The 12,307-nt window shown below is 40.5% G+C and overlaps 1 protein-coding gene across 1 annotated transcript; it reads right to left on the reverse strand.

Annotated features, from left to right (window-relative positions):
- Window positions 1-528: 528 nt before the first annotated feature.
- LOC139203732 (WD repeat-containing protein 5-like) lies at window positions 529-8,541 on the reverse strand. Its single transcript, XM_070833585.1, has 13 exons — window positions 8,160-8,541; window positions 7,221-7,329; window positions 6,296-6,369; window positions 6,081-6,170; window positions 4,922-5,011; window positions 4,736-4,819; window positions 4,567-4,622; window positions 4,410-4,456; window positions 3,624-3,699; window positions 3,430-3,463; window positions 3,256-3,330; window positions 2,585-2,672; window positions 529-2,125 (listed from the first exon to the last, which is right to left on the reverse strand). The coding sequence occupies exons 1-13, from the start codon at window positions 8,232-8,234 to the stop codon at window positions 2,025-2,027; spliced, it is 999 nt and encodes a 332-aa protein (XP_070689686.1). The 5' UTR covers window positions 8,235-8,541; the 3' UTR covers window positions 529-2,024.
- Window positions 8,542-12,307: the final 3,766 nt, after the last annotated feature.

The following is a 12,307-nucleotide window of genomic DNA, read 5'->3' on the forward strand; positions in this document are numbered from 1 at the left end:
CACACCAATAGTGATGTAACAGAGTACCGACACACCCTGCACCAAACTTTCTACTATAGAGTGGACAGAAGAAGTTGTTGTTCTTCTGACTGCAGCAACATTTACAGGCGCTGATAAATTGATTCATTAAAATTACAACCACGGTGACAAGAAAACCTGCACATTACAAACTATATTTACAAAAAATGATGTAAAAAGCAGCTTCCAAACTGTCAGGACACCGTTTTTTTTTTTAACAATATAAGATTAAACCAATAGACTTGATAAAATATAGAAAAGCTTGTATACAATCTATGGTTAAACCCAACTTTTGATGTCATATAAAGAGAGTTCGAAGTTTCTGTAAAGTATGAATGCAACAATATTTGGTACTTTCCACTTGCCGTAAACCAACTCAGTCTACACACACACACACACACACACACACACACACACACACACACACACACACACACACACACACACACACACACACACACACACACACACACACACACACACACACACACACACACACACACACACAGCTCATAGTCAAAAATCTTTATTTACAAATAAATGAAAAAATCCTTCCCAACCATATTCATCATTTGATTTCTCCGTCAGCTGACTGTTTCAGGATTTGAGAGAAGTGAAGATGAAGATGAAGAGCTGCTGATTGTTGTTGTATCAAATGTTCCACCAGGACAGAGAGTCAGTGAACGCAGCACAGCCATAAACACAGGAGTCAGAGGTCGGCGGCCCTTTTACAGTTTCTACAAAAAAACTGTCACTCAAACTGTTGCAAAGCAAATTTGATGTTATATTTTCTTGGGAATCAAAATTTTATGAAGCGCTTTTAAATTAGAATTATTTCAAAGTCTTATTTAAAGGATAAGTTTGCGGTTTTTCAGCCCATACTGTAGGACAATAATATGTATATGATTACAATAATGTATGAACAAGTTGTGCCATCAGGAACTCATTAATGGATTTTACACATTATTCTCCTCTGACTTTTTAAAATATCTATTACATTAGCATTTCTTCTTATTCTTGATGCCATTTGGATAATTACATCCAATAACACAAACTACATAAATAAATGAACTTAAATGAGAAACTCCATTTTTTTAAAACAAGTCTTCCATCTATTTCCTTAAACATTAAACTAACATGATGAACATACACAGATCAGAAACTTTGTGACTTATTAAAATATGATCAAATACAACAGAGGATACTAAAAATAAAAGCCAAAGGCTCTCCTCAGGGACGTCTGCGTCACATTTGGGCTGTGGTCCAGTTTTGCTCCGTCCTCAGTGCGGTTGTAAAACCCACTGGAAGCGTTTCAGGAGCATGTCAGACTGACCGGTTAACATTTGGCCTGATGCTAGCGATTATTAAACAATATTGACGTGCCGCTCGAATATATGGTTGAAAGGCTGTTTAAAGGCTTTTAAAGGCTTTTATTTTGAAAACTGACCAGCTTCTCTTTGCCGTTCGTCTGTCTGACTTCCTGCCTGCCTAATCTGCTGCGTATCTTTTAGCAAGGCGCCGAGGTTTCTCTGACACCTGGTGGGTGTAAAGTATTGACTACAGATCAGCCCAGTGGGTTTCAGCCTTAAGGACTTTCTGTCATCAATAAAACATGATGTATTTTGAAGGAGCTGATTCACTGATCTATAAGCCTTGAATTATGGTAAAATAAGATATTTCATATGATTTTTTTTTTTTAAATCAAGGAGACACACTCCAACAACACATCAGTCTGCATTTTTAACTGGATTGAGTCTTTTTTAACAGTGTGAACAGACTGAAGTGGCTTTCGATGTGAAACTGGGACACAGTGGGACCTGGTCTGACTGTGTGTTCATGGCCGTGCGTACGTGTGTGTTCACGTCCGACGAATGAGATCAAAGTGGTTGTGTGTGCGTGTGGATTATCAGTAATAACCTGTGTGTCTTCTCTTCATGTGACTGCGACACACAAAGTTAAACCAGGACAGTTCAGGAAAGTTCAGCCTCTGGAGAGACTCCTTCAGTCTAACAGTCACTCTTCCACAGTTTGATTGTTTTGTCGTTTTCCAGAGCAGCTGAGGCGATGATGTTTTCTGTTGGATGACAGGCGGTCGAGATCACCACGTCTGCACAGAGACACACGGATACTTCAGTTAGAGACAATGTCAGCTTCTTCTTCTACTTCCTGTTGTGACAAGGTGTTGCAGGTATCCTGCACTGACCTGAGAGCAGGCACAAGCTTTGAAAACCAGAACCTCCTCTGAGATATGAAGCTAACGTCCATGCATACATGACTTACTTTACATTTTAACAGTCAGGACAGAAGGACTAAAAGACTGAAAACTAAAAGAAAGGTGAAGACAGATGGTCAGAGATGAATCTAGAAATTAGAAGTAGAAGAAGAAGTAAGCAACTAGAAGATGGAGCATAAGAAACAAAGTCAGATAAGAAGACAAATATAAAGACGAGGAGACAAAGTCAGAAACAAAAAGATAAATAGTAGTAGATGGAGACAGAGACTAGGAGACAAAGTGGTTGACCGAGGCGACGAGGTCAGAGTCATGTTGAGAGGTTAAAGGTCATACCTGTGTGTCCTTGCAGTTTCTGAACGATCTCTTTGGTCTGAAGGTTCCAGATGTAAACCATGCTGTCCTCAGAGCCTGACACGATCCACTGAAACACAGGGGTCAAAGGTCAAACCACATGAAACACAAAATATAGACACACTAATAACAAAGATGACGCAGTTGTTCAACGACAGGTTGATATACTGTCAGCTCTAGTTAGCTTACATGCTAACTAGCTTTGGACTACACAGGCTGATAAAATAACTGAAAATAAGCAGGTGAAGAGTGACTTCAAAGTACAGTGAGAACATTTTATTTTCTATTTTATTTGTCTTCGACTAGTGTTCAAACTCACATGGTTTATACTGTTAGTCAATAATGCTGTACTTCAACAGCCTCCCGCCGTGGACGGTTCAGAAAAGATGTCTGTGTTGCTGAGACAGAGCCAGGTTTTTCACAAAGTTAATTTACTTGTGATTTATCTGTCTGAAAAGTGGTTTTTTTTAGGTTCAGAAGGCTCAGAAGATGTGTGGTTTGTGAAAAATGGGTCCAATATTTACGGTGATTGTGACATGAAAGAACTGGTCACATTCACTTCTCTCCCATCAGACTGAACAGACTCAGGACCTGCTGCTGGTCTCCTAAAGAGGCCAAACCACCTGACACAGACACAGGAAAGTCACTCTTACCTTCCCTCCTGTGACAGAGAAGTTGGCAAAGATGCAGTACTTCTCATTCTTATGGCCGGTGTACGTCTTCAAACACTGAAAATACCGGAAGAGGAGACAAAGTTATACTGCTGAAGACAGACAGACAGACAGACGGAAAAACAGTGAGAAAGACTGATAAACAGACAGACGTACCTTTCCTTTGCTGTAGTCCCAGAGCTTCAATGTGCTGTTAATGACAGAATACAGAGTTACCTTCATTAAAAACACTGAAACAAACACAGAGCAGCTAACTGTTAGTAGTTGTTAGAGTTCAGTCATAATAATTATAATCTGTCCAGCTGCTAACAGACTCATCATTATCCTGCTGTTCAGGTTGTGGTACTGACTTGTCCAGTGTAGCAGCGAGGATGTACTTTCCATTTGGAGAAAACTTAACAAAAGACACTGGAGGATTGTCGTCATCTGAGGAGAGACAGACACAGATTACTGTCAAATCTACAGATCAAAGGCCTGTTAACTACACAAGTCGTTATTATTCTTTATGTAGATGGAAAAGATGTGTCAAAGCCAACTGAACTCATATTAAGTCATCCATTTTGTGGTCCGTCTGTTTTTTAAAATGTAATAATAGTTTTTTCATTACTGAAATTATTATTCTGTTATGTCTCAGCTGGTTAGAGGGGAAACAAACAACCAGAGAAGAAACAAAGTAAACAAAAACGACACTGGAGCCTACATGTCACAGGCAGACAGCATAATGTTACTGAAGAGAAGGAAGCACATCAGCGTCTAACCAATGTGATGTTGGCACATTCACCTGCTAATCAGCTATTTAGCCTACAAACAGACGTTAGCAGTGCATTTTTCGTCCACAGGTGAAGGTTCGTTTTATCATTTATTCAACAAGCTTGAGGTGCAGGACATGTAGCAAGTTGCTCAGTGTGCCTGCGTGCAAGATTTGATTGGCTGTATCAAAATAAGGAATGGTATTCTGTCAAGTTAATGCAAAACTAAGGGGCCCCATCATGAACCAAAGTAACAGAACAAGTGATTTACAGAGAGATGTGTATGCTGTAGCAGACAGAAATCCTGCTATTTAATTTCAGTTGAATTTTTAAAATACTGTAATCAGCTAAATGTCTATTAAAGGGACATTCTGTAATATTACTCACCAATCAGGGTCTTCAGACACTGCCCTGATGCCGTATCCCAGATACGACTGCCGACAGACAGGACAAAAAGAATAAAATAAAACAATGTACTCATTCTTAATTTTCCAGAATGAGAAAAGTGTGTGTGTTGTGGATGTATATGTGTGTGTGGATGTACCAGAGGCCGTCATAGCTGCTGGAGACTATGAGCGAGCCGTCTCTGTTGAAATGAACCTGAAAAACACAAAGACTCAATCAACAATCGGCTCAATTAAACGTCCCATTTCTAAACAATGTGAAGCGAGCAAGAGGCGGCCAAAGGTCAGAGGTCAGAGGTCAGGACTTACTGCAGAGACGGGATCGGAGTGAGCCGGCAGAGTCTTTAGACATTTCCCCGTCTTAACATCCCAGATACGAACGCTCTCGTCAAACTACGGACACACAGGCAGACGGACAGGCAGGTTTAATGTAGTGTGTGAGCAGGATTCAGAAGAAACTCAGGGTTTATGTTTTATTCTGGAGAAGCGGCGTACCGATCCAGACACCACCAGGTTGGACTGAGGGTTGAAGTTACAGCAGAAGACGTAGTTACTGTGACCCTTCAGAGTCTTCAGACACTTCCCCTGAAGAGACAGACAGATGTTTACAGTGACACAGCATGTCTGCTAACATGAACATGCTGAGCTGTGATGGACACTTCAAACTACACACACTTTCAGAACTATCAGCTCTACTCTGATTCATTGTCACAGCAGTTCTTTGTCTTCTCCCAGAGAAAATCAAGTGTGCGTATGCAAGTGTTTAGCCAACATGGACTTATAGATATCAAAATACACATGAAATACTGTGAGAGCAAAACTTCTTACATCGAATTTCAAACAAACAGCTGTGGTGCCCGTCCCAAACTCTACAAATAAAATCAGCCACATAAAGGTTCAAGTCCAAAAGCACAGCAAATGTTTTTTTATTATCATTAATCCAGGTGAGAGGTTGTTAAACTGACACTGTTTGATGGTGTGTGTGTGTGTGGAGGGAGAGAGGTAAGGTGAAGATACTGTGTGAGGTGAAGGGGACAGATGCATGCAGCAACAGGACATTCACCAACATGATGAGCAGTCAGAGCTGATTAAGATACTTTGAAACGGTTGGTGTAGTACTTTTCTGAGTCATAACTCAGAGAAATCTGAACTCAGGTATGAAACACTTCTTTTCAGATTCAGTGTGAGTTGCACTTCTTGAGGATACATAAACATAAATGTCCATAAATCCAATTAGAAATCACAGAAAAAAGAAAACTTGTGACTTCAGAACTTGCCTGAGAATAATCATGTTTTAAAGTTCTTTTCACTATCAAAGTAATCAATAGATAGCTGTCTGTACATCCTTGGATACACTGCAAGCAGGAACTGCTAATAGCCAATTCAACATACTTTTAATGCACAAATACAAAAAAACTGAAGTTATAGCCCACAGCGAATTAACAAAATCCAAGGAAACATTTTACTTCCTTTAAGGATCACCCAGAGTGTAATTCTGTCCTATAGGCTAAAAATAAAACAAACCAAACACCCAAACCGCTGTGTGTCAGTGACGCTCTGGAGTTAAAGTGCATGTAAACACACAGAGTAACCAATCAGAGAGCTCGTTTACACAGCAATGACACTAAGTTCAGTGTGTGTGTGCGTGTCTTACAGAATTGTTGTCCCAGATCTTGAGCGTTTTGTCATCAGAGGCAGAAACCAGCAGATTGGAGTCGGAAGACCAGGAGACATCAGAGATCCCCTAAACACACACACACACACACACACACACACACACACACACACACACACAGAACAAGGATCAGAACCAGAACCCGTCTACATCCAGACTGGGTTCAGAGCAGGATCAGGACTTTGGCGTCTCACCAGTTTGTGTCCAACGATGGATTTCTCGAACTTTCCGTCAAAAGCTCCCCAAATCTTTATCAGCTTATCAGCAGCTGCACAGAGATGTTACCATGGTTACTGCGACCTCATTGCAACACAGCATGGACCTAGTAACTCATCAACACTCAATGTGTAACGTGTTCGTGGACAAACCCTAAACACATCGTCTCATGTTAAACTGACAGACATCAGACCTCATCATCGACCTCCTCTGACCTGTCAGATGAGTCAAGCTTGTTTTAAGTGCAACACAACCAACTGTCAGTTTTCAAATGTCCGAGTGTCCCTGAACGTACCACCGACAACACATCTTCGACTGTGTGTTCAGGCAGAGCTCAAAAGTTTAGAGGCGGTGAAACTGCACACAAACTTCATGAAAAGACTAATTAGAGATTGGTGGAGGATGTAAAACCCAAGTTGTTCATACTGTATTTGTGTGTGTGTTTGTATATTAACATATACAGTAAGCTACAGTAATGTGCATCTATGTTTGCTTCTATTACTTAGACTTAGACTCTTCATATATTTTTAGCGTAATTACATCATGTCACATTTAATTCTGTTCTCGTAGTTCTTAGTTTTGCTGTTTTGACACCTGGATCAAAACTAATTTCTTTCAAATATATACTTGATAAATAAAGTTTGTCAGTAGGAATTTAGAATTTTTTTTCTTGATTTTTTGTTTGTTTTACCTTTAATCCGAGTAGATTATCTGTCCAGTACAACTAACCATTCTGATCTGATTTTTTAATCTCTAATTATATTGTTGTTTTCTTTTATTTTGTTGTGTTTTTTGACAGCAGGAGATACTTATGATGTTAAGTGTGCATAAATGTGTCTTTATGTGTGTGTGTGTGTGTGTGTGTGTGTGTGTGTGTGTGTGTGTGTGGTCTGTTGTCCTTACAAGAGCTGGCGAGCCACTCTCCATTAGGGCTGAACTTGACAGAAGAGACAGCCTTGGTGTGACCGGCCAGCGTGAACTTCACCGTGTAGTTTGGTTTGGCTGGATTTGACTAGAAACACACACATACAGTTACCACAGACACACATTATCATCATGGATTTCAGTAACCATCCAAGTATTAAAGAATTCAAATTCTGATCAAATATAATCGGTGAGCAGGTGTATCTGTGGTGTTTTGACGACTATAATGGCCAAATTACTGTCTTACTTTGATCGGACCACATCAGAAGAGAAATGGTGGATGTCTTCCAAAGTTACTGTTTACACTTTGTGTTATCAGACTGTTCCCATGTAGAAATGTGGTGGAGGAACAATAATACATGGAGAAAACATTGTACTAAAACATTACCTGTACTAAAGACAGTGGATTTAGTCCTCACATTCACTACAGTCACATTATACAGAGGTCTGTGTCAACTGGAGGAATGATTGAAACAAGAAATATCTGTTTCAATCATTCATGTTTATGTGGACACCTGACTGTTGTTTTAAACCAGATCTGAAACTAATGTGAACCTGACCTTTAACCAAAGTGACGGTTTAAAACCAACTGTTAGATTTATGAAGTTATTTTTTTGAGAAAACAGAAGGCAAGGAAAGATTTAAAACTGAATTCACTCTTGATTCATCAATGAGTAAAATAAAACCACCATTTTCAGAGCTGACACATATTACAAATCGGTCTTAGATGCATGAAGATCTGCTGTATACTGTGCAGATGGTTCTACACAAACATACTGATCAGGTTTAGGTCTTTTTTCAGCCATAAAAAGCGAAGTGAACTAGGTTACTTGTTGGTTAACTGACCAGTCACCAGCTAACCAGACTAACTTGATCAGCTGTCTGGGTGTCTGGACCACCCTCAGTCCGAGGACTCACCTTACTGCCGGATCCTGAGGAGGACGAAGACTGTTTGATGTTTTCTGTCTCTGGTTTCTTCTCTTCTGTCGCCATGTTGTTCAGCTCTCGGGCTGCTAGCCACCGTTAGCTGCAGCTAGCTTCTGTTAGCTCAGTTTTGATTGCCAGTGAATGGAGCGGAGCTAAAGCTAGCTGACGATGCTAACAGCGCTAACTGTTGCCTCTGCTGTCAGCACAGGTTCCAGGTCAGAACCAGAACAGGTATGGTGGTAAAACCGGGTTAGAACCGGGTCTGCACCGGGCCTGGACGAGGAAAAACCGACACAACTGCAGACGGAGACTTTAACCTGTTAGCTTCAGCTAGCTACAATTAAAAGAAAACGAGAGAGTACGTAGCTCCTACTACGCATGCGTAACAGAAAGTTAACAGTCATACGGCGAGTGAAGAAGGTCAAAAATGATTAATAAACAAAATGTATATAGAGAAAATATCGTTTTAATGTGTAAAATATAGACCGCATTTAAATCTAGTTATGTAAAGACATATATATATATATATATATACACACACACACACACACACATTAATACATACTTTTATCATAGTTCCCCATGATCTCTTCCTCTAAAGAGGAAAATGAAGTAATGCAGAGGCAAGTCAGAAAGAAAAAAATGTTTACATCACAAAGCACCTGTCTCAAAATATGATCCAACAGCATGTTTATGCCTGAAACGTAGGACATATTAGCAGCAAGTGCAAAAATATATAAAGATTATGTACAGAATATACAGAGTAGGATGTTTACAGATGCTATATACAGTAGACATAATATATGGTTATATGGATGAATGAATGAGTATATATAATATAATATATAATATATATGTATTATTACATGTATTATTATTATTCATTATGTTGATGGTGTGTTTGATGTCTTAATTTCCTAAACTGTTCATGTCACATTAGAGTTATGACACTTGGTAAAGTTTCAGATTTGTAAGTATCGCCCTTGTTATGGCCCAGGTCATCATGTGTGTTTGTTGTGTCTCCTCCCTTCCTGAAGGTGGTGCTGTTCTGTTTATCCAGTGTTCTGAGTTGCAGGTGGATGCTGCTGATTGGCTGAGGCCCTGATAGCACCCACTTTAAAATGGCACCTGTTGAGACTAACTCCACTCCTTCTCGACTCCCAACTGGACCCTGTTGTGTCCTCTTGTTGTGTTTCGAGTTGACTTAGAATGAACTACTCTCTAGTGCGATGATTGTAAATGTAAACTAAAAGCAGCACCAGGTAGCTGCAGGGGTGAGAAGCCTTTTTCTTTTGATCCCATTTTCTCTTGTATTTTTGTCAGGGAGACAAGTAAGAGCCCAGTGTTTCCTTTCATTTCTTTTTCTTCAGTTAGGAAATTTAGTTGTTTTTCATAAGATGTCTTTTTTTTTTGTTTTGGCTGAACTCACCCTGAAGCTGAAAGCGATCAGTTAATAGAGAGGAGTCACTTCCTTTGTGTTGCGCTCAGGCTTCCCCTAGGCCGGGTGTAACACATCTAATACTTCAACTTCACTGTTTCAACTTTCCAAACTGGGCCCTGATAGGCTTCAAACTAGAAGTGATGCCATATCCTGCAGGTGGGACCCGGATCAATAACAGTATCTGCTTCATCAGGCCAGCATCAGACTGGTTTTGATGGCAACTCAAAACACAACAATAACAAACTGGGAATAAAAACCCAGAGAGCAGTTTGTGTTCTGCCTCCTGTGGTCCAGTACTGACCCAAGATCAGTTCTCAGTGTCCCTGCAGAGGAAACCAGGAGCTGGCAATGAAGCTGATGATGACAGTAGAGACTGACCCAGCCCACCTCCTCCCAGCGTTACACAGCGGCCAATCACAGCAAGCGACCGAGACTCCAGGAAGCTCCGTCTGCTGACAGTGACGAGACGTTGCACAACCCCGAGACAAGACCAGGTCCAGAGACTCTGTAGACACAGGAGGAGGGGGGATGGTGACCAGTAAACAACTGACTCAAAATACATTTATGATTTGTTTTTAGTTACAATTCTGTTTTCTACCATGTTTTGTTGTATTGTTTTAGATGTGCTTTATAATCCTATTAAATAATTTACAAATGCTAATGTTGAAAACCCAAGAAACAAAGTAATGAAACAAAAACTGAAGGCAAGTCAACAATATCCCAGGGTGCATTTCACTAACAGCTAGCCAATCACAGAGCTTCACATTAACTAAAGCTCACACTCACTGCTGAGAAAAACTGTATAATCTGCAGCTTCAATTGATTCAGATCCAGGTTCTGGGTCAGCTAGTCAAGTAATGTAATTTTTGTTTTCAGTAACAGCAGCAGAGACTCATGGGTATTGTAGTAATTAGAAACGTGTAAATAGGCTGATTCAAACTGATGGTCAGAACATAAACCTGTAGTCTGTTTACATTATCCAGGACAGTTTGGAGTTCCTGTCTTCAGTAACTGAAATACAGACTGGGGAGCAACACTTCATGACTCTATAATAATAAGACAGACAGACAGACAGACGGACAGATGGACTGACTGCTGTATGTTGTGATGCAGAACCGCAGTTTGAATCCTCTCTCTGTTCGACTGCAGTTGATCATTTCTGGATGGCTGCAGCCCAACTCCACATACCCCTGCCCACGACCGCCACCTACATTACAACCAAAACACTGCAGACAGCCTCCTAACACACACACACACACACACGCACACACGCGCGCACACACACGCACACACGCGCGCACACACACGCACACACGCGCGCGCACACACTTTAGACCAATCTGTTCTCCCGTCTTTTGGTGCGACCTCGTCTGCTGTAATAAAACTGAAGGTGGGACATACTTGAATTGTATATTTGGAATGAATATAAACATGATTGAACCACGTGACACACAAAGAAGTTCATGTGAAGCAGAACGATATTAGAGCCAGATGGGTCTGTAAAGGTCAGAGGTCAGTGCTCTGTTAGCTGCTCATGCTAACACTGAATCACATTAACATTTAGACTGAGAACAGCTGCAGGTCACAAATTAAAAATAAACATGAAACAGCAGAGTTACAGTCAGACAGAAGTACAGAGAGAACAACGAATCCTTCTGTACAGAGAGATGTGATCAGTTATTTTTGATAGTTGATATTAAACATTAGATGTACATCTTTAAAAAGGCACCGCATATCCTTTAACTGTCAAACATCAACACCTGCATCATTTTAAAACAAGAAAAAAAGACTATATTAAAGAGCCGTGAAACAATAAGTTCATCAGTTTGTTAATTAATTAAAGATTATTCTTATAAAAATTACATCTGTTAATATTTCTGACATTTTCTAGATGACATCACAGAATAAGCAAATACACAGAGATATTAAAATAAATGTGTTTACAGCAGGTAAAGTGAAGCTTTGTTTGATTGCACCTGTCTTACCTTGCGGACAGATGAGAGACAGAGCAGTGAGACAGCAGAGGAGCAGCTGAGAGGACGACATGGTGAGAGACAGACTGAACACCAACCGCTCGCTCTCCGTCCTCAGCCTGAACACCGCCGCCTGATTGGTGGAGCCTGCAGACACTGCTCAGGGTTACTCTGCTGTTTGGCCACATGAACCTGGTCTCAAAGAGCCACTCGGTGAGAGGGTTTGTCTGGGATGAGCTGCCTTCAAAGGAGACCAGAGCAGCCGACTGCAGCCGAGGGAAAGTCTGCCTGAAGTCGAACAGCTCACAGTTGGCTTCACTTCATGGCAAAGCAGCATTATTTTATCCCACTGTTATTGTTTGGAGATGGACACGATAAAGAGAGTCTGTGGAGATAATTACAGGCAGTATCAGTATAAATTTAAAAGTATGGCACCATTTCCTGACTTCATTAGACAACGTCAAGTATGAAGAGGAAACATCTGACTATTATTTTTTTTCTCTAATGAATCAGCAGCTACTTAAATAAAGATCGAGATGCAGAGACACAATCACTCAGCGGGCACTTTAGTATTGGCTACATGGTGTGTTTAACATGGACGTAGATGGAATTATATCTTGCAGTTGTAGTGCAAACGGCATATAATTCCCAGACCATTTTAATATTAGTTTGTAATTATTTGGTTTCATTTTAAGGGCGACTCTTTGGGGGGGAGTTGGGTATCT

Source organism: Pempheris klunzingeri, chromosome 7, assembly GCF_042242105.1.
Source record: "Pempheris klunzingeri isolate RE-2024b chromosome 7, fPemKlu1.hap1, whole genome shotgun sequence".
Classification (NCBI taxonomy): Eukaryota; Metazoa; Chordata; class Actinopteri; order Acropomatiformes; family Pempheridae; genus Pempheris; species Pempheris klunzingeri.